Source organism: Meriones unguiculatus, chromosome 5 (genome assembly GCF_030254825.1).
Source record: "Meriones unguiculatus strain TT.TT164.6M chromosome 5, Bangor_MerUng_6.1, whole genome shotgun sequence".
In the NCBI taxonomy this organism is placed as follows: domain Eukaryota; kingdom Metazoa; phylum Chordata; class Mammalia; order Rodentia; family Muridae; genus Meriones; species Meriones unguiculatus.
The window spans coordinates 106,437,586-106,461,492 of NC_083353.1; the positions used below are offsets into that span (position 1 = coordinate 106,437,586).

Below are 23,907 nucleotides of genomic sequence, written 5' to 3' on the forward strand. Positions count from 1 at the left end.
ATACTGGCTGGGTACCAAGTGCTTCAACATGTGATTCTGTGGAGTACATGTCACATTCAAACTATAGCAAGAACAATTCTGTTGCAGGGTTCTCTGCATTTTATTCTGTGACAATCTGCCATCTGGCAAACGGTTTCTTGCATGAGACCTTTTGAAATTTGATGTGACTCGTATATATTAATTAAGACCAAATACATCTTGATCTATGAAAATTGGCTTAGGATAAAAGTCTCTTTTTCAACATATTATATCAATATAGTAACAACACTATACAGCTCAAAAGATGCTGGGCTAAGAGACAGAAAAGATGAGTTCTTGCCCACCCAGTCTCTCACTGACTGTATTCATAAGCAGATCATTATGCCCATTTTATTTTACTGTCAAATGGGGAATGACAATTTTTCCAAAATGGCTTTCTTCCTTGTAATATTTCAGGATTATTTTTATCTCTGGATGTTGGCTCACAGATGGGAGAACTATATAATTTCCAAGTTAGTTTGTACTCTACCATGGTTTACACAGATCAATGAAGAAGGGCTGGTTGGGTAAACAAGTAGGAGCCATACTTGATAGTATCATGATATTTACCTAAAACAAGAAGACATTGAAATCAGTGGTTAAGTGTCTCGTGAAAGTCATTGCTAACAAAGCTGCTAAGCTCTACAGAGGCTATGAAAAAAAGTTACCACATTGCTTCAAAACCCATTGGAATCATTTTTGACTTACTCTTTAGCGTTCATCACTAGTGTCATGCCTGGCCCACCATGAGTTGTTGAAATGTGTTGATGTTTAGTGTAGAGAAGATCATGAAGATCTTCATGGAAGATCATGAAGAGAGATGTTTAGTTTAGGTTAAGTGGCCACAGAGCTTCAGACTGTTTGTACTCAATACCTAGTTCTTCCTAATAATTGTCCACAAATTACTTTTGTATCTGGGTTATATTTCTCCCAGAGCTTTCAGAGCTGGGCTTGAAGCTCAGAGCTTCATGTATGTTAGACAACTGTTAACATCACTGAGATATATCTTCAGCTTTTTATTTTCTTCAAAATTCTTAAAGAAGAATGGAGGTGGTGCACACCTGTAATCCCAACTCTCAGGAGGCAGAAGCAGGATCTCTGTGAGTTCCAGGCCAGCCACTGCTGCACAGTAAGACCCTATCTAAAACAGAAATAAATAAATATATAAATATATAAATATATAAATCTGAGTATCCTACTTTACAGAGCTGTTATGAGAATTAAAAGAGATCAATGCAGTATAGTATCTAGTATAATATTACCAAAGACTCAGGGGTCTATTACTATCAACCTCTATAAATATTGAAGAGATGCAACATGAGCTCAGATGTCCTTTTGTTTTGGTTCTTTTTTTTTTCCCTCTCTTTGGGTACTGGGAATTGAACCCACAATCTCGTACATACTGAGCAAGCACTCTACCACCTGGCTACAACCCCAACCTCTACAGAACTTTACATCCTGGCTTTTAAAACAATTGTGGTATGGATTTGATGTTGCTTGCCTTTTTTTTTTTTTTTTTTTTTTTTTTTTAATCCCCTGTACTGGGGATTAAACCTGGGACTTCACTCAGGCCAAGCAAATGCTCTACCAGTAAATCACACCCCAGACCTCCCCAGCATTTCTAGTAGAAGTTTTTCTTTCCCTGGAGAACAACGTAATATTCCAAAGGCAAGTCATATAGTCCTAGTGCTTGATTTCATAATCTGATATCTTTCTGACCCACTTCCATGCTCCCAAATCAAGCCTATTCGATTAGAGAACTCACTTTACACTTGCGTGAAATTGATTATGCTTTTGTTTGAAATGCATTATACTTCGGAGTAGTGTGAGAAGGCTGCTCATTAACCATAACAGAATTGAAAGCCAAGTTTGAAGGTCAATGAGAAACAGCACAGAGCTGTCCTTGCACACACAATCTGTCTGAAGACTTTCTTGAAAGGTTGTGAAATTGAAGGATATGTCCTGAGGCAATAGGACTCATGTCGCCCAGCTGGAAAGTTAAGACAACTTACTCCTGAGAAGGGCTGTCATTCATGCAAATATTTTGTCCATTTGCTTTTTCATGGCTAATTGCACGGAGTAACAAAAAACACCTACTTGACTAACAGCTTGGCAGCAACAGAAGCTTATGTTTTCTAGAGACAAAATAAGAAGCAGCTTTCCTGGACCATCTCTAAGTCAAAGTAAAATAAAGCATGTTTGGATCCTGTGCCTCCAAGTAACCATGTCCATGGAGTAATGCTGTTGAGGTCAAGGTGCCCCAGAATACAGAAAAGAGAGAAGGAGGGGAAAGCAATAATTTCAGCAATATGTCTTCCTAGAGATGAAGAGGCAAATGATTTGTCTTTCTTCTTTGTCCTCTCCACTTAGAGAAATTAGGAAGCCTGGGCTAGGGTAAAGCACTTATCTGTCGTATGGACAAGTCTGGGTTCAGTGCCCAGTCTGATAAAAGAAGAAAAAAATAATAATTTACCAAATCCTAATCTTCCTGCTAGTCCTCAAAAGACTAAGTATATGGAGTTGAGAGCAGGGTTCTAGCCCATGCTGTGTCTTAATTATAATGCCAAAGCTTAATATTTTTAAAGGAGCTTATATATTGGCAAAACTAAACCATCAAGAATAAATCTCAGTGAAATGAGAAATCATTCTGCTTTTCCCTATACAACATTATTTTTTTTTAACTGGCAAGCGATCATATGAACACCACCACGATCATACAGAAGGACTAATTGGACGCAGGATGATAAGGTGTCTCTTCATTCCACACAACATGCAAATGCAAATGTAATAAATACTTAACCAGATCAGAAATCATGTCAGAAGATTTCACCGAGAAAGTAGTGTTCAGCTGCGAAAGACAAGGAGGAGTGTGGTGCAGAGAAATGAAGGATAGAAAACAATTCAGCAACCTCAGGGATCTGCATCTACAAAGAGCAAGAGGAGGGAATGCAGGGCAGGTAGATAGCATGGCACATCTTGCAGTAGCATATGCCAGGCACCTGAGCAACCAAGGGAGAAGAAGACTGAAAGGGTAAAGTAGGGCTATGCCATGGAGAACTTCTAATACCAAGCTAAGACATGGTGATTTATTATACAAGTTGCTGGTTGACCTGCCTCTCTAACAACATGCCCTTCCTAGTAGAGCTCAGTGAAACAGCATTCCTTAAAGGAAGGGGGAAATGAATACAGGAATACAGGAGCTGCTTAGGACAGAGAAATAATTCTGTATGATAATGCAATGATCGACACATCGCACTACACCCCTGTTAGCAACCATAGACTTATTTGCACACAGTGCCTAACAGAGACATGACTTTAGTTCATAAGAGTACATTCATGCTGGCTTGTTAGTTGTCACAGGTGTGCCACATTAGCACAAGACAGTGGCAGGGGCACACCCTGTGTCTCAGAAGGTGAGGTGCTATATAAGAGCTATCCTTTTAGTTAATTTTATATAAACCTACAAGTCTTTTTAAAAGCTGTAAAGCCAGACCTGATGGTGACACTTGCCAAGCCAGTACTCAGATGGAAGACTGTAAGCTTGAGGCCTGCTTGTACTGCTTATTGAAACCCTGTCTCAAAAACCTTAAACCTGGGGAAATGGTAGAGCATTTGTCTAACATGTGCAAGGCTCTGGGTTCTATCCCCAAATGGAAAAAAAAATTAAACAATAAATTGATGAATGGCCACTGGGTGTGGTGGTACATGCCACCACTTAGGAGGCAGAGGCAGATGATCTCTGAGTTCGAGGCCAATCTGGTCTACAAAGCAAGTCCAGGACAGCCAGGGCTCTATTACAGGGAGAAACTCGGTCTCAAAAAAAAAAAAAAAACCAATTTTTTTCCTGCAACCTAGGTATTTTTACAACCTTATTTTCACTTCTCAGTATCTGTACAGAGGCATACTCACCACCTTTAACTCATCAGTCACAATAGATGCCATGAGAAACATCCAACTTTAAGGATATTACAATGTGGACAAGAAAGGACAAATTTTAAATGAAAATAACTGATAACAAAGATTAAGGACATAGAAAAATTAAACGTGCTAGGGAGAGAGGCTGAGTCCATGAGGATGAGTTTTGAAGCAAACACCATAGTTGATGGGTACTCCTGCTAATTAGGAATACAGACTTCTTTCTAGATGTCACTGAGACCAGGGCGTCCTCTAAGTTATCGCCAATGCACATTCCTCCTTTTGGTGTGCAGTGTTTACACAGTAACAGAGATAACTGCAGGTTGTTTGGGTACTTATTATGCAGACATTTGACATGGGAACCCAAACTTTGCCTAATGAGTCCTCTTGCAGCCATGAAGCACATACACAGAGCCAGTCTCCTTATTTGTACCTTCAAGGCACTTTGTTTTCTCATGAAAACCATAGCTGAGCTCCTTCATCTCATGTAGCCTTTGAGAAAAAGTAAAAAAGCCTTAGCTCTCTGCATGCTGGACAAAAGCAAGAGAACCATTCCCAGATATCCATATGAGAAGAGCCCATCTTCCAGAATGTTTTTATCAGTGAGAAACTATTTGCAAGGATAGAGTCTCTGAGTCAGCATTTAAATCACACACACCTACTTAGCCCATGGACTTTGGGCCAGTCCTGTAACGACACTAGTCCTCACTTATCTATAAAGTGAGGATATTTTAGCATACATGGAATAAAAGGTAGATGTGTCTGGTTCATGAGAGGCACTCAATGGGCCTGTTTGTTTCTGTCCTTCCCCAGCACCCTCTGCTAAAAGTTGACAGTCATTTCCTCCAGCCATTCATTCATTTAGTAGTCAATAGATAAATATTTATTGAGCATCTACTGTGAGTCAAACCTTTGTCAAATGGTGCTAATATGACTACAAACAAGATAAAATTTATGAGTTCATTTCTTTGTCACCAGAGTTAACAGTCCCGAATTTACATAGCTCTGTAGTACTTAGAGTTGTGATTGCTCTTCTAGGCACCACTTTGAATGGTGAGCTCATTTCAAGCAAACCAAGTCAGACTTAACAATTGCATAAAAATTTATAGTCTATACTAACCTCTGGCTCACTGTTCATATTTAGTACTTGGCACCCAAATAGGTTGGAGTTTTGTTTTACTTACTGTGATAACAAATTATACTCAGAAAATCAAAATGCACACTTGCTGCTCTTCCAGAGGTCCCTGGTTCACTTCCCAGCACCTAAATGGTAGTTTATAACTGCCAGTAACTCCAGTCCACGGGAATCTGACACATTCTTCTGGCCTTCATAAGCACCATGCATGCACATGATACACATACATACATGTTTGCCAACACTCACACACATAAAATAAAAAGAAACTTTAAAAAGAGACAGGCATGGTGACACACACTTTTAATTCAAGTGTCTAAAAGGCAGAGTCAAAAAGGAGAGAGAGAAAACCTCAAACACACAGGGCTGGGAGGATGGCTCGGCCAGTAAGGTGCTTGTAAGCATGCTAAACTGAGTCTAGTACCCAGAACCCACATAAAAATACCACACATAGTAACACATATAATCCCAGCACTGGGAAGGTGGAAAAGGAAGATCTGTGGAGCTTACCACCAGCCATTCTAGCCTAACTGGTGCACTTCAGGACACATGAGACCTCATATCAAGGTATGTGAACGATGTTCCAGAGGGTGAAACCCCCACATGCACGCATGCGTGTATGTGCACACACATAAATACATACACACAAACAAGAATAATGCAAATCACAAGACACCGAGGATCTCAGTCCAGAACAATGTACAAAGGCTATTTATAGCTATTTCTAAAAAGAAATAGAAATGGTCAAAAGGCATATGAAAAAGTTTCCAACATTACTAATCCCTGGGGTAAATGAATCAAAACTATAATGAAATATACTGTTCCACAGCTGCTAGAATGGTTAGCACATAAAGAGAAGAAAGGGTGTGGAGCACCAGAACCCTCTTTAGTGATGCATACTGTATATTGTGCAGCCATTATAGAAAACAAATAGTCTCAGAAAATCAAAAGTGGAATTTCCATGTGGTTAGTAGCCCCACTGCTGAAAATATGGCCAAGGAATTAAAATCAGTATGTCAAGATCTCTATGTTCCTGCATTCATTATGACACTATTCACTATAGCCAAGAGATGTAATCAACATAGAGTCTAAGACATATGAATAGGTAAAAGTAAACAAAAAACTCTGTGGTATATATAGACATACATATGCAGAATGCACACATATGTATATGCTAAAAACTTAGTGGTATATATGCATATATATGTGCAGAATGCACACACATGCATGTGCATGCACACAGACATACACTGGAATACTGCATGACCTTTAAAAAAGAAAATTCTGTTACTTGTAGCAATAGATGACCCAAACAAACATTGTGCTAAAGCAAATAAGCTAGAAGCAGGAAAGCAAATGCCATCCATGCTTACTGGTTGCCAAGGACTGGGCATAGAGGCAATGGGAAGAGTGGCCAGAGTTTCCATTAGGCTCTGGAGGCTCTGAACAGCAAGATGACTTGAAATTTGCTAGGGGAGCAAATCTTAAGTTTTCTCACTACAGAAACAAAGATAATTATATAAAGTCATGAGTATGTTAATTAAATTGATTATGGTAATCATTTCATAGTGCATACATATATCAGAACACCATATGGTGATCATTTAAATATACCAGTTTTATTTTATCAGTTGTGTCTTAATAAAAGTGGAAGAAATTTGAAGAAAAATAACAACGAAGAAAGAAAGAAAGAAAGAAAGAAAGAAAGAAAGAAAGAAAGGAAGGAAGGAAGGAAGGAAGGAAGGAAGGAAGGAAGGAAGGAAGGAAGAAAGAAAGAAAGAAAGAAAGAAAGAAAGAAAGAAAGAAAGAAAGAAAGAAAGAAAGAAAGAAAGAAAGAAAGAAGAGCCATTACCAGATCCAACTGACGGCCTGCTGTAGAGGACAGTGTGAGCAGGCCTGTTGGCCTGACTTGTAGATGGATTTGTTCTGTGTAGCTACACACTCTAGGGTATTGCTAGTACCCTCAGATAAAGGCTGACTTTCTTCTGTAAAGCGTCTGAATGGTGCTGAAGGGCAGCAATACACTCATCCTTCATTGGGTAGTTTGAATGACACGCTTTATAAACTCATTCAACCCCCTCCCTTATGTGCTTGAGGACTGCTCTCCCCTCCAGAACTTGACTCATAGCCTGTTCTTTTTTCCATTTCAGGAATTACCATGGTTGACACAGAGATGCCGTTCTGGCCCACCAACTTTGGAATCAGCTCTGTGGATCTCTCTGTGATGGATGACCATTCCCATTCCTTTGACATCAAGCCCTTTACAACGGTTGATTTCTCCAGCATTTCTGCTCCGCACTATGAAGACATTCCATTCGCAAGAGCTGACCCAATGGTTGCTGATTACAAATATGACCTGAAGCTCCAAGAATACCAAAGTATGTTCTCTTTTCAAACTACTAAGACTGAAATTAGACAGTCTCCAAATAACCTTAGAAAAAATGCTTAAGAGATTAGCACTCTAAGTAGAAGGCATCTTTACTCATTTGTTTATCTATTACCCTTGAAGCTCTAGAGATCTGTGATAGGCCAAAAAGAAGACAATACATAAATGACCCCTTTTCTTCTCTTCCCTCCCTCCTATTTTTCTTTTCTTGTTTCCTTCTTAGGAACAATTTCTAGCATGATTACAGTGCCAATTTTGTTTTAGACTGAGAGTCCATCTGTAAACTTTGAATTCCTCCAGCCTCTTATTAGTTAGTAAGTAACAGTTGCAGATCAACTTATATGACTCATCACCACTAAGTTGTTTTGTTTTGTTTTGTTTTCCTAATTTGCAGTTTGTGAAATTTACCCCGAATCCTAGTTTGGGACATAATCTTACGTTTTAACATGGTAGCTGATTGACAGATCATCATTCCATTAAATAAATTAATATAAGACATCAGACTCAAGAAAAACCAGAACTGAACTTTTCAAGATAAAGTATCATTTCTGTGATGCTGCTTCCGTGATTTTTATCTTGTGGGCTGATGTGCTGGCTTTCCAGAGTCACCCATGTGTCACTGGCAACCATTACTTGATAATAAGTAAGAACTTCCTGTAATTTCTAGTTGTTTTCTTTAGATAGATAGTATACGTGGTTGTATCTATCTGTGTGGTTATGGGTTAGAGCCTAATACGGAAATTCAATAGGCCGAGCTACTGGCAAATGCAGTACTTGCTTCACAGAGGTTTCTTCTGCTCTCTATCAAAGATCACTTTACAGTTCACCTCTTGACTCAACCCTGTTGATAACCTGGCACCTCAGGCTGATCTTACCACGATGTTTTCTCAGCCATATTCCTTATTGGTTTCTTTTGCAAGGAAGGCTTAAAATTATTTTTAAAGTGCAACATTTGAATAAAACTCATAATAGCAGAATGAATGCCAGATGCAGCCCATCCTCTTGCCAAATAAGCTGCACTGCTTCTAAACCTGTGCAATGTCTGTGGGGGGAAAGGGGAGCACACTTAATTCCCTTGCTTTTAATTCCCTTCCTGCTTTATTTGTGCAGGTGAGGCTCTGGGGTGTTGTGACTTGCCTGAGATGATAAAGTCTTACTTTTTTCTATCTGAGTACCAATGTTTGTTCGTGTTCCCCAGCACCTCTCCTCTGATATAGTAAAGCTATGGCATGAAAATATGAAGGCCACCATGGGGAAGCCACAGTGCCTTTTTAGGATTGTTTGTCATGAGATAACCATCTTCTCAAATTTTCCGATGCACAGGTGCGATCAAAGTAGAACCTGCATCCCCACCTTATTATTCTGAAAAGACCCAACTCTACAACAGGCCTCATGAAGAGCCTTCCAACTCCCTTATGGCCATTGAGTGCCGAGTCTGTGGGGATAAAGCATCAGGCTTCCACTATGGAGTTCATGCTTGTGAAGGATGCAAGGTAAAAATAAACTTTAAAAATAATCGAAGAATTTTCTGAAATTTTGCCTATTCCACTTCCTGTTGTTACAAACTGACTCTAAGAAATTAAGATAAAGTTGTGGGGTTTTGTTTTGTTTTGTTGGCAGAACTCATCCTTCAAGTAATATATGAAACCCTGAGAAAATCTAATAATATAGGGATCTTCTGTCCCACTTGCCCTCTCCAAAATGATTCTCTGAGGCACTCATCTAAGTGTGTCTTGCAGAATTTTTTTGAAAGAACTTATCCAAGGTGTCACAGCATGACAGTGAATGGTGAGCCAGCACAAGGACCTAAGTTTCCTGATTTCCCTGGTGTGTTTTTCATTATGCTGTGTGATCCCTTATACAAGCAAGGTTTGACAGATTGTGTAGGTGTATCACTTGACCCATAGACTAATGCTGTAATGTTGAGCCTATTTCTATATTGGACCTGTAGAAATGTTGATTCAAAGGCATAGGGTCACTGAGGTGGAGCCTTCATTTATCTCCAGGCCTGCAAAAGGAAAAACAAAATTATGGATAAGTGCCCCTACCAAGCCCAAAGCTAAAGCCTTGTGTAATAGACAGGGAAAAAGCAACAACTAAGCTCTTCCTTTGTAATAAAAAAATTTTTTTAAAAAGCATTTTAGAAAGTTAGTAATATGCTGCCAGTTATAAGGAAAATACATTAAGACATTCATGCTTTTATGTACAGTTTAAAACAACTTTAACATACTCAGGGATAAAACAGTATTTCATGTGCTGAAAACTGTAGAATATTTATTTTATTCTATGTTTATTGATATTTACCTTTTAAATAGTGGTGGATGTGGTGGTACATGCCTTTAATGTTAGCACTCAGGAGTAGAGGCAGGAGCATCTTTCTGAGTTCAAGGCCAGGCTGGTCTCCATAGCAAGTTTCAAGTCAGCCCCATCTCAAACAAAATAAAACATAAATAAATGAAATAAATACTATCTCACTTGAGCTTTTTCTGGAGAATAAAGATGAAGCACACCAGGTAGGTGTGAGTTAGAACTTCTTGGTTCTAGATGGATGATATACCAATAAAGGAAAACTAATCTTTATTAAGTTTGTAATCCCCACTTGTACAGATATTGTACAGGTGTGTGTGTGTGTGTGTGTGTGTGTGTGTGGTATGCCAGTATTTAACCATATTCTACAAACATTTTCTCATCTATAAAACAATGAAATTCAGTTAGGTGATCTCTAAAGTTCTTTTAGTCCAAAAGAAATCTAATACGGTTTAAAAAAAAAAAAATAGAAGTCAGAGTCACCTCTGCCACTTTCTCAGTCACAGCCTGCCAGCCACACAAACACTTTAGCCCTCAGTCACCTCATGTAGAAAATGATTTGATTAAGTTGGCAGCCAAGGTCTTACACATCTCTAATGTTTGAATTTCAAAAAGAGTCCTCCTGGCAAGAGATGCTTTTATTTAAAACACTAAAGCCCATTCATGAGCCTGGCATGATGGCACATGCCTGTAGTCCCTACTCACAGGAGGTGGAGGCAGAAGGATGGCAAGAGACCTTGTTTCAAAAAACAAAAACAATGAAAAAAAATCACTGTGTGACTGAAATATCTATGAAATTAAATCATTGTGCACAACCAATATACTAAGATCTCTGTAAGTAAGAGCATGTCATTGTATTTAATGAGTAAGGTTTACACAATGTTTTTGAGTTGCTGAATTCTGAGTCATATTTATCTGAAGAACCTGTTTAGTGTTCGGGTCATGTTGGTCATATACATTAGTCAGTGTGAACTGTATGATCATTCAGACTGCATAGTAGTTTATTTCCTACATGGTAGTAGAGTGCCTAGAAAATTGGAACCTGCAAACAAGTAACTCCACCCTAATTCTAGTCATACATTCAAGAGAAGTTAGCATTGTTGAGGACAGATGAGAACTCAAATTCTGAAACATTTTCAGTATTTGATGATAAATATAAGTTATGTCCTGAAGACACTAAAACTCACACAACAGATCAAGCAAAAAAGAAAGAGAAAGAAAATCCAAGAGCCTTCAAGTTGTGACCCAGGAAGGGTAGAAAGGGGACTGGAAGTGTAGCTTGGTGACAGGGCACCTACCTAGCATCAACAAGGCTGAGTTTCTAGCCCTTGCAATGCCAAACAAAACAAACAGACAAGAAAAACAGGTGGAAGGCAGAGATGGAAAGTAAACAACAAAACCATCAAAATTTAGGTAAGTTCCCAACCAACCAAAAACCAGTACAAGAAAATGATGAGTGGTATATAACTATAAAATTTACTAGCTTCCCAAAATGTAGGAAATAGAATTCCTAGACAAAAATGAAAAAGCTGTGCTTTTCTAGGAAGGGAAAATAGACATGTACATATTTTATTTTATTTTTTGAGACAAGCCTCAAACTCACATTCTTCCTGCCTCTGCCCACCTTGCTAGGACTGTAGGCCTGGGACACCACCCTTAGCAAGACACCTGTACATTCTAAAGATTAAAAATAAATGTTAATGGGGGGGAAAAAAGCATAATGACACATGTGTATGATGATGTCATAATGGGCCTCATTGATGTGTGTGCTCCCTTAAATTAATAACAGAAGTGTAAGAGTGCTAAGAAAACAATGTGATTGGTGTCTTCACATGCACAGTTCTCAAAGTGTAGCCCAGGCCCTCAGAAGTTCATGAGACTCTTTCAAGGCAGCCATGGCTTTTAAATCATTCCAGAGTGTTAACACTCTTTATTCACCTTCTCACACTCTCACAAGTGTACTTAAAGAGTTATAGAAACTACATGATTTGGGGTAATGACAACACTGGTAGCTAGTGGAATGTTTGCTGATATGCCCATGTGACTTCTCTGTTGGATGCTGGTACTTGTCTTAGTCACTGAACAAGGCGACTCTTATAAAAGAAAGCATTTATGTGGCGCTTACTTACACCTTCAGAAAGTTACTCCATTATCATGGCAGGAAGCATGGCATGGTGCAGGCAAATGCTGGAGCAGTAGCTGAGCACTACATCCTGATCAGTAGGCAGAGAGAACAAGACTAGGTCTGGCATGGGCTTTTGAAACCTCAAAGTCCACCTCCAATGACACACATCCTCCAACAAGGCCACACCTCCTAATCCTATAATCCTATCCAACAGTTCCATTCAAATCTGAACCTGTGGGAGCCATTCTTATTCAAATTACCACATTACTGTAACATGTACACATAGCTCCAGCTGCTAAAGAGGCTGAGTTTAAAGGATCAGTTGAAACCAGAAGTTTGGGAGCAGCTTGGGCAACACAGATCCTGTCTCAAAAATAAGTTGTTCTCAGTTTTAACTTCTTGTCAAACAAATATCTGTAAATTAAGCCTATATAAAAAGTTCTTTAAAGTTGTCATAATAATTTAATAGTAAAGGAGTACTGAGACTCAAAAATTGATACCCACTTATTTTAGGACATGGAGCCTGAAGAAACACAACTTAAGCACCAAACTGCTGCTTCATTCCCTATACATTAGGCAGTGGTCATCAGTAGCAAAGATGTCGTCTTAACTTAGCACCAGTACCCATAAGAACTAAAAAGAAAGAAATTAGCAAATGTTTTTTATCTCACCTGTACATAGCTTAAAATGCACCTTGGCAATTTAACATTTGCCATTTTCATAGGTTATGGGATACTCCCATAGTTAAAATTCAGTTGACCATAAAGCTTGTGGACTCATTTATGTATCAAAAGGAATATTGCATAAGACAACTGTTATGAGATCTTCTTAAACACAGTTAGGATGCCAGTGGGGGCAGCTCATGTTTGTGATTCCTGTCAAAAGCCAACAAAAAGGAGCAAAGTAATAGGAGTTAATTAAAATGAAATAGTGACAGGTTCTTTGTGTATGGCAGACCTACACACAATAAAACACGGCTTAGAGCTCAAACACACAAACAAACAAACAAACAAAAACCTATTACTTGCTGCTAGCAAATACATACTTTTTGTTTTCTTGAATGTCTCCATTGTTTTAGGCCCTTCTCCATTAGTAAAATAAACTGCCTGAGGCTTTTGACTTTTGGCTCATGGTTCTGTCCCCAGGTTGGGAGTCCACAAATGGTAATTACTTTCTTGATTCAGAATTCTAAAGCAGTGTAGGAATTCACATGGTAAGAGACAGGAAGTGTGTAAGTGAATGTGTGTGTGTGTGTGTGTGTGTGTGTGTGTGTGTGTTTTGGTCTCTCTTCCTCTTATAAAATAACCAGTATTCAATCACAGGGACTCCGCCCTAATGGCCTTATCTAATCTTAATCACTGTCCATAAGCCCCACCTCCAGCCTCCAACAGTCAGATTAAGTTTCCACCCTCTTCTACTTCATATAAAGATTAAAACTTAACACTTGAACCCTTGAAAGACATACTCAAAGCAGAGCAATCATGTTTTGTAATCTTTTCTAAAAGATCAGTTAGAAGCAAGATTTACCTAAAGCTCTGAGTAAATACAATCTGTACTACAGTTCAATGTATCCTACTTCTACTTCTGTGTTGGGCCCTGACTTGGGTAAATGGTTTGAATACATTCCTTGTATTCAAGGTAGCTCAATAACTCAGCTCCTATGGGCTGAAGTACTTCATGAGAAGGCTGCATGCAATCTCAGCACAGAACTTTTTAATCTCATGGTAAATCAATGCCATGCTAAGGACTCAGCTTGTTGTACATGAAATTTTGTTAAAAATAAAAAAGAACTGTGGGGCTGAAGAGTTTAGAGCACTGACTGTTCTTCGTAAGGGCTCAGGTTCAATTCCTAGCACCTAATGACTCACAGCCTTCTAGAACTATAGTACTAGGGCTCCGGCGCCCTCTTCTGTTTTCTGTGAGCACTGCATCACAATGTACAAGAGTATGCGTGCAGACAAAAACACCGATACACATAAAATAAAAATAAAGAGAAAAAAAGAAATAATTGGGTCATTAACATGGCTCAGCAAGTAAAGGTACTTGCTGAACAAACCTGATCACCTGAAGTACACACCCAGAACATACTTAAAGGTGGAAAGAGTAACAGTTAAATAAATAGAATTAAAGAGAAACTGGGAAAACATTTAAAAACAAGACATAAACAAAAGCAAGAGAGATTTTTTTTTCCAAAGGCAAATAGGAAGACATTGGAATCAGTGTATAACACAAAAGGAGCTTCTGTAGCAATAACCTACAAGCTTCATTACACTTTCACTGCATAATCGAAAGAAAACACAACCAAGAAAATAAGTAAAAGAAAATCTATGCCTACACACACTATAGTAAGACTGCAGAGTGCTAGGGAGAAAGAGAATATATAAAAGAATTAGTGAGATGGAAAGATCACCACCAAAGTCAGCTGACAAGAAACTTCCCACAGCAACAATGGGTACACAAACACACCAGGATTCAATGTGTTAGAGAGTGATGCCTATCACCTCTCAAGAACAAAAATTAAATAAAATGTTTACGGGCTTTTTAAAACTACTGAAAAATTGCATTTCAACATAAAGCCAGAGAGAAGATATTTACCAACACACATGACAGACATCAAATAAGCATCCAAAATTTATAAAGAATGCCTAATGTTCAATTTTAGACAAGATGGCCCATTACAAACATAGAAATGAGAAGCCAAGGAAATATATGCTGATATCACATTTATATTTTATATATGATATATTCTCAACGAACCTGACAATTGGGCATAATGTCATGTACTTATAGTCACAGGTACAAGGGACACTGAGGAAGGCAACAAATATACGAAAGTCTGAAGTCACCAAGCAGTGATGAGACATAGAAATTTTCATAACATTTAGAGAGCTTTAAATTCATATGACTATTTTGGAAAATAAAATTGTATTATCTTAAATATATCATTTGCATACTTTATAATACAGATATTCTGGCAAAGATAACCCTTGAATATATGTAAATAAAACATGTACATTGAATTGAGCATAATGACACTAGCTTATAATTATAGCACTTGGATGGCTGAGGAAGGAGGATTGCTGCAAGTTTAAGGCCAGCCTAGGCTATATAAGCAAGACCTTATCTCAAAAAAAAACAACAAAACTTTACAGTAATGCTAATAGTGCACTTATAGTAACAAAAATCAGTGATTCAAACAGCTGTCATCATATGAGTAGATTCATAACCTGTAGCAAACTCAGAGAATGATCAGAAGGAGATGGAATCACGTGAGATTTTAATGAGATGTTGTTGTAGGTTCTGGCTGTGTCCAGTGGTAAAGAGACAAGTCTATCCCTATGAAAGTCACAGTTTTAAGTCAGGAGTGAGGAAGAGGCAGAAAAGAAACACTTGGGCATCTGTGCTGAGCCTCTATTCACTTAGGTAGGTAATTTCTGTGATATGTTAGAAAGTCAAAGGTAGTGCTAGAACAAGGTAAGGAGTAAAGAGACCAAGAGTTCCAGCAGTGGGGCACATGCAGGGACAGGAAAACTGCATCAAATAAGAGAGAAGGCTCATTGAGAAGGTAAAATGTTACCAAAATTTTAGGTTTTGTTGGTGTTCCTTGGTTTTTTATTTTTGTTTTGGTTTGGGTTGGGTTGGGTTGGGTTGGGTTGAGTTGGGTTGGGTTGGGTTGGGTTGGGTTGGATTGGATTGGATTGGATTGGATTGGATTGGATTGGATTGGATTGGATTGGATTGGGTTGGGTTGGGTTGGGGTTTTTTTGGTTTTTGAGATAGGGTTTCTCTGTTTTAGCCTTAGCTTTCCTGGAATGTACTCTGTACACCAGGCTGGCCTCGAACTCTCAAAGATCTGCCTGCCTCCCAAGTGCTGGGATTAAAGGTGTACACTACCACCACCTGGACAAAAATGCAATGAAGGAAGTAGACATATGTATACAGATTGAGTATTCCTAATCCTAGAAGCCAAAATCCATAAGGCCTTGAAGTTTTTGAGTATTATAATATGAAAAATTCCATGGCTAATGTCATTGAACAGTCAAAACATAGGTTCACTAAAATACTGTAGAAAGGTGTTTTCAGCTGCTCTGCTCACAGTGCCATACATCTAAGATCCCTGACTTAGAAGGTCAAAGCTGGAGAAACCCAAGTTCAAGGTCAGCCTGGGCTACATAATGAGATGTGACTTTAAAAATAGGATAAACCTACTAAAATCTGTACATCTAAAGAAACTAATCAAGAGAGAGGACCCTGACTAAAACGCTCAATCCCCATCCTGAAAGGCAAAGAGGATGGACATCAGAAGAAGAAGAAAACAGGAAACAACCTAGGAACCTGCCACAGAAGGCCTCTGAAAGCCTCTGCCCTGCAGACTATCAAAGCAGATGCTGAGACTTATGACCAACTGTTGGGCAGAGTGCATGGAATCTTATATAAGAAGTGAAAAATATTAAGAGCTGGAGAGGACAGGAACCACACAAGGAGAGCAACAGAACCAGAAAATTTGAACACAGGGGTCTTCCCAGAGACCCATACTCCCACCAAGGACTATTCATGGAGATAAACTAGAACCCCCCCGCACAGATGTAACACATGACAGTTCAGTGTCCAAGTGGGTTACATAGTAATGGGAAGAGGAACTACCTCTGACATAATCTGATTGGCCTGCTCTTTGATCACCTCCCCCTGAGGGGCGAACAGCCTTACCAGGCCGCAGAAGATGACAATGCAGCCACTCCTGATGTGATCAGAAGGAAGGAGAAGAGGACCTCCCCTATCAGGGGAGGGGCATGCGTGAAGAAGGGGGAGGGAGGGAAGGAGGGAGGGGCTTATGGGGGGATACAAAGTGAATAAAGTGTAATTAATAAAAAAAAAAAAGAATCTTAAAAAAAAAAAAATCCAAAGGCTCAGTAGCTCAGACATGGCTTGCCTAGCTTGTACAAAGCCTTGGGTTGATCCCTATCACCACCTTCAGGCTGTGTATATAAAATATCAAAGCAGAACCTGTCTTGCTTTCACAGCACTTTCAAGACTAAGGCAAGAATATAAGTTTGAAGCCAGCATGGACTGTATAGTAAGACCCTTTCTCCAAAAAGGGGAAGGGGAAGGGAGTGTAGATCAGTGGTAAAGTGTATTCCCAGCATGCACAGAGCCCTGAATTTGAATCCCAGTACTGAAGATGTGAATACAGTGGAATACGGATTTCATGTTTACAGACTTGTGCCTCTATATGTTCCCCCAAGACCAAGATACCTTACTTTGTATTTGCAACTATTCTAGAGAGTAATTTTTAATCTGAAATTCAAAGTACATATGCTCACAAGTATTTCAGATAATGGAATATTAAGCCTGTGTTTCACATGAGGGAAAGAAAGAGATCAAGAAACTTCAAGAAGAAAAAAAAAGTCAAGATGACTTCATAAATTTTGGCTTGAGAAACAGAGCATGGAGCTGCCTCAGCTGAACTGGAAAAAGCCATAAGTAAAGGAGCTTATAGGGAGGGCCAGGACACTAGGTTCAAGGGCTATTGAACTTCCAGTAAGGGTATCAAGCAAGCAGTAGAACATGCCTATTTGTTTATTATTCAAGATGTAATTCTAAAGCCAGAGAGATAGCTCATTGGTAACATGCACAAAGCTCTGGAGAGAAGGATTCTAAAGAAAGTTAAAATGTATGCCAAAGCAAAGCCAATATTAATTCAGTGGGGTTTATTTTATTTTTCAATTAAATTTTACTTTTATTTATATTATTGTCTGTGTATTATGTTTGAGTATGCATATCACATGGGCCATAGTGCTCATGTAAAGGTCAGAGGACAACCTTCAAGGGTCCATTTGTTTCTTCCAATATGAGCTCCAGGGATAAAACTTGAGTTGTTAGGTTTACACGGTACTTTTACTTGCAAAGCCATCTTGCTTAACCAATTCAGCAAGTTTTTTATACCTAACAGGACCAGATGAATTTGAGAGGAGTGAGTTTCATAAAGATAAACACAGTAAAAAAACAAAACTGTAGACACATACAGAGAGAGAGAGAGAGAATGGAGCTAGAAGACACCTCCAATTTTTTGCAGTTCTATCTAAAATATGTAGTAAAATTCAGATGAGCACTCTGTTAGTCCCAGAAGGACATATTTGGATTTTGAGGTAGCAGATTTTCTGAGGATTTCCCAATTGTTTCTCATATTATTTCCTGCTATCTCTTTCTGCTTGCAAGCTACAATAGTGGGGGATTCTTTCAACTACATAAATAAATAAAAGAAATTCTGCAGGAAATTGCAACATGGAGAATTCCAAAAAGTTATCCACATGTGGATTTTTATTGGCCCTGATCATGCTTTAGAAGGAAATGACTATTACTTTGCCAAGCTGCTTAGCACAATTATGAAGGCTGGGGCACGCTGCTGGAATGACTTGCTGAGAGACTGGACTGATTACATGGTATTTTATTTGCATTACATTAAATCCAGAGCACTTCTTAAAGCATGCTGAAAACCAAATGTAGAGCCAAGGTACACTGCATGACATCAGTAGGATGTGCTCAGTGTCTAAGAGGTGAAAAGGAACCCTAGCAGATTCTCCTGTTCTTTGGTTTACAGAAAGGACCAGTGAACCACAGAGTCACCTGTACAAGGCTCCCATGGTAGAATTGTGTCACAAACCTACCTTTTGTTTCATGTGTGCATGCATAAGTTCATATATGTGCACAAGCATGCCTATTTATAGAGTGCAAGTGCATGTGTGTGCATGCATGTGAAAGATAGAGGACAACATCCATGTCATCCTCATGAACACTGTCAACCACATTCAAAACAGGTTCTCCCACTACCCTGGAGCTTGTCAATTAGACTAAACCGGCTGGTCAATGAACCCCAGGATTCCTGTGGTCTCTGCCTTCCAGTCCTGGGATGCCAAGCACAAACCACAGAATGCCCAGTACCTTTTCAGGGCCCCTCGGGATTGAACTCAGGCCCTCAGGCTTGCAAGGCAAGCACTTTACTGACTGAGACATCATCCCAGCTCAAATCCACTTTTTCTGATAGCCAGATCAGTGAGTGTGGCTTTATCTACAGGTTACTGTTTCCATGAATCACAGAGACTGAGAATTGTTTATTTTCCATATCCCTTTGCAGGGTTTTTTCCGAAGAACCATCCGATTGAAGCTTATTTATGATAGGTGTGATCTTAACTGTCGGATCCACAAAAAAAGCAGAAATAAATGTCAGTACTGCCGATTTCAGAAGTGCCTTGCTGTGGGGATGTCTCACAATGGTAAGTGGATACTGAGAACCATGTATATACCTTGTAACTCTCATGGCCAATGCTAGGTCCAGGTCAGTAGGCACTAGGACAAGTAATGGACTTGGTACAATTCTTTTAAAAAACAAGTTTCAAAATCATCCTGATAAGAGCTTCTCCAGCAACTTTCAGCTTTTCAATAGAATACTCCATTTGGCTGGGCATCTGCAATGACTTGAGAAAAACTTATGTCTTAACACAAATGTAATGATGATCATGATATTTAGGTTGCTTTGAAATCTTTTTTTAAAACAGTTTAAAAACAGAACTATAATGACATGTGATGGTCGTTTCTTCCTACTTTAAGAGTATGATGAGTGTCTCTGATGCTAAGAGTATCAGAGTTAAGTAGCACATCAGAATTTGGGTTCGTGTATTTTCTTGTTGGTCTTTACCATGCAAAGATGAGCACAGCACTATTCTTGACTTCAGAGAACACACAGACTTGTAGAAAAAAGACACATATTTGGAATTCCCACAAAAGTTCAGTGCTACACAAATGCAAGAGGATAAAACTTTACATTTTTAAAGACTATTTAAATTCAAATTTACAGAGCATAGCCTGAAAAGGAGTGTTTTTTTAGTACATATAAGATCCTGGGGTTCTGTGCCCAGCATTTTTTTCAAAAAACGACTTTTTTGGCTTCAAAGAAATAATAGAGAAGACCCATGTGTTCATGAGCTGTGGCACTCATATTAATCATAGAAGATCTATGCCTATTAAAAACAAATTCTTTATTACCATTTGGTTCTGATTGGTTGACTGGCCCACAGAACTAATTTTAGCTGTAAGTTAGTGTTTGTCAAGTCTTAGTTAATTATTTTTTTAAAAATTCTTATGAGTTCAAGAACTAATATATTCTAAAGCTATCAAATTAAGTCCAAGTTTTATTTCATTTGATATCCAATTTTTTCTCCCTTTCTCCCTCCCTCCCTCCCTCCTTCCTTCCTTTCTCCTCTTTTCTCTGTCTCATGCAGGAGATCAAAATCAATGCTTTGTGCACACTAAGTATGCACTTTACCACTGAGCTACACCCCAGTTCCGATCTTTATTTTCTTTTGCTTTCATCTCTCGAAAAACTGATCTGGTAAGAAGATAATCTTTGCACTTAGTGTTCATCTATGTGGACTCTAATATATCTGTAAGGATTAAATTTGTATCCCATCATGAAGATGTTTGTTTCTCACAGTGAGAACCATCAAGATGCTTGTCAATGAACAGTTGGTTGATACTCTACCCTTTGAAAGCAGTAAAAGCTGTAGTTGTTATTATGGGCCAGTTCCTTTAAAGGCAAGAGCACATTATGAATAGAGCTATCAACAGCACTGGACAGGAAGGGAATTTGGTCCAACTTTCCTCAACATTTGACCACATCTGCTTTGTAGCAATGTACAACTGCAGTCATTGATTGCAAAATAATTTGCTGGTTTAATTCCATCAATTTCCTTTTTATTTTGAACCTCATAAAACATAAGACCAAGTTTTCAAGCCAAGAGCTTTATTTTAGTTGATGCAATCAAGTTGCAGCAAACTTATTTCATCTTTATGAAGAAATCATTGACTTTGAGGTCATTATCATCAAGATAGTCTAGGAAAACATGCCAGTACTGCTTTTAATGCTATTTGGGTTTTGCCTATTTAAAAAATTGTCATATTCATATTCATATGAAATATAGTTCCTAGCACTTACAGGCACTACAACATTGATGTAAAACATATTTCCTGTGGTTTGCAAGCAAGCACACCTCACATGAAATGTATCTCCCATTTCTTAGCATTTGCAGGTAAATAAATAGTATTTAAGCTATAAGCTGGGAGTGTAGCTCACTGCAGAGCTTAGCATGCACAAGACCCCAAAGTCCCAGTTACCCTTCCTCTCAAAAATTTAACCTGTGTAATATGGATAGTATAATTTTCTCTACCCAGAAAAGTCAAAGAAAGCTACCATGCAGTTGACAATAAAGTAAGTCATCATTTGACTGTACTTAAAAGTTAACTTGCAGCCAGTGGTAGTGGTGCTCACCTTTAATCCCAGCACTCAGAGATACAGAAGCAGGTGGATCTCTGAGTTTGCCTAAGACAGAGCTCCAGGACAACCAAGGCTACACAGAGAAACCCTGTGTTGAAAAAAAAGTTAACTTGCACTCAGGAAGCAGGAACAGGTTGTTCTCCATGAGTTCAAGGTCAGTCTGGTCTGCATAGCAAGTTCTAAGCCAGGCCATGACAACATAGTGAGATCTTGTCACAAAAGCAAACAAATGAAACCAAACAAACAAACAAAAACACAGTCTACTTATCTACCTAGAGGGGGACGATCTGAACAGCATGTTAGTTTTTCTTGCAAAGACAAGGACCAATGTCCTTGGGAGTTAAATGTCTTGGTGTCAGAGACCTAAGCAGCTCAACCATTAAAGGACTTAAAGGGGACTAACAAAATTCCTTCTCAGAGATTTTCAGATAACTGTGTTTGCTTCACAGGAAAGGAAACATCCATATAGTCTGTACAGAGGAAGGGAATCTGCAGTGGGCTTTAATCAAGTCCTGATGAGGAAACATTTCTGAATACAAAATTTTCTGAGTGGTTGTAGTCACACTAGCCTATATGAGCTATCAGTATGAGGCTTCCATCCATATAAAATGACTTTTTAAGTTACCAAAGGAGACATCCTGTGCATTTCTATGCATTCTATCATATAAGTTTTCAGTGTATACAAGAATGAACTCCCCAGAGCCAACCTGCCCAAATAAGTGTTGCTTTATTTTTACTTTTATTTTTATTTTATCTGTTTTATTTGGAAACAAGGTCTCACAATGTAGCTCAATTTGACGTGCATCTCACGATCCTCCTGTCTCACCCTCTCAGATGCAGGGATTACAGACATGTGCTAGGCTCTATGTTACTTTCTTCCTGTTTGTTTGTTTGTTTGTTTTTGGTTTTTTGTTTTGTTTTGTTTGAGTTTTTTTGTTTTGTTTTGTTTTGTTTTTTCCTCTTAACATGTTTAGATTCAATGTCAGAAATTCCCGTGCAGCTTTGAAGGGAGATTCTGCAGTGGCCTTCACAGAAACTGAAAGGCCCCGGAGAATAATGCCAACCATCACTGAAGCCAGTGATCACTAAGTCCTTTCAGAGTTGACAATTATCTCACTAATTATAATGATAAACATAACTTACTGAATTCTTCACTTTCCAACCAGCTAGTCCATACATTTTACTAGACAACATTACAGTCTTCCAAACATGTAGGTATCTGATATGTCAATTGCCTGAATTTGAAAGTTTCCACCTGTTTTGGTGCCATGAAAACATAATTTGTGTGCCTGAATCAAGTCTCTGTATGTTATCAGCTGCTCATCAGTTTAAGGCGCTTAGTTTAATGGCTGTGTGATAATGCAAAGCTAGATTAAAACCTAAAGCAGTCTGCCTAAAAAGTGCTCGTGGTCCATTTCAACTTTCTGTCATTAAAGGCTGAGTCAGGTGTGGTGGTATACACTTGTAACTCCAGACTCAAGAAGTTGAGGCAGGAGGATTGCCATGAGTTCAAACCCAGCCTAGGCTACAGTACAAGACCCTGTCTCAAGACAAGCAAGCAAGCAAAAAATAACCAAACCAAAAGAGAGTTTATTTTTAGCTTACAGTGTTGGAGGTTCTAAGCCATAGTCATTTGGCCCTGTTGCCTGTAATGAAACAACTCATCCTTGAGGGAGTACAAAAGAGAAAGAGAAGGACTGAGACACACCCTCAAGGATCTTCCCACCTCTGAAAGGTTTTACTACCTCCGAGAGCAGTCACGCTTGAACACTTGGGTCTTAGGAAGATACTCTAGAACCAAATGGCAGCATATAGCTGAAGCTTTTCAGGTAGAACTTTCAGTTCTGTTGTGCCACAGATTAGATGCTATAGAAGGATGCACCGTTAGAATACTTCTTGCTGGAAACTAGATTATTTCTCAAATGCCTATTACTAGCATGAACTAGAAAAAAAAAAAAACACTACAGGTTTTCCTGTAAGTAACCAAGAGGTACATATGTTCCAACTATTTTGATCATTTAATGATCCATCATTGTTTCTAGTCCCACAGATTGCTTACATATTGTTTGCATTACTGAGCTCAATCAATTTGATGCCCTATCTAAACCACTTCTAGAGCTCAAAATGGAGTGTTAATATATAAAAGCCTTGCTCCTAGGGAACTCAGAGTGTGTAACTTGTGGAATGACTGGGAAGACATTTTGTTGCTCCTTTAATCAAATGGATACTTGTACATATTTCTTTACCTTTTAAAACCATAATTTTTGTTGGAAAGACCTGCTATCACATCTCCAGTATTTACCATAAAAAACCATTTAGTCATAAAGCATTTTGAAGCATGAATATTTCATACTCAGAGCTACTTTTTACATATAAACTAAATAATAGTGGTTTAGGATACATATTTCTAAAAAAATAATCTAAAGTAGAAAACAATTAGGTTGTGCTACTAATGAGTCATTCAGTCAGGTTTTCCTATAACATTGAAGATTGATAATTATGTTTTTTTGTACATTTAAAAGTTAGTGAAAGCTTTGTTGATCAGGATGTCCTATGATACAGATGATGTGGGGGTTTTCCTTATCGAAGATAAAAAGCTGACAACTTTAAAAATAGGTATTCAGTGGTTTCATAAAAATCTGAAGGGAAAAAGAGGGTTTCACAGTGTTTTGTGGCGCTCAGCGTTGTCTGAG

The 23,907-nt window shown here is 38.6% G+C and overlaps 1 protein-coding gene across 7 annotated transcripts in view; it reads left to right on the forward strand.

Moving 5' to 3' along the window:
- The window catches only part of Pparg (peroxisome proliferator activated receptor gamma), a 129,843-nt gene that overhangs the window by 71,091 nt on the left and 34,845 nt on the right, over positions 1–23,907 (forward strand). For 6 of the 7 annotated variants that reach the window (XM_060383968.1, XM_060383967.1, XM_060383969.1 and 3 more), the window contains 3 exons: positions 7,219–7,446; positions 8,778–8,947; positions 19,019–19,157. In XM_060383968.1, the coding sequence (XP_060239951.1) occupies positions 7,227–7,446; positions 8,778–8,947; positions 19,019–19,157 (529 nt within the window). In that variant the 5' untranslated portion in view covers positions 7,219–7,226. Of the gene's footprint in view, positions 1–7,218; positions 7,447–8,777; positions 8,948–19,018; positions 19,158–23,907 lie in introns of those variants that run through there. The other variant, XM_060383972.1, reaches the window with a different exon arrangement.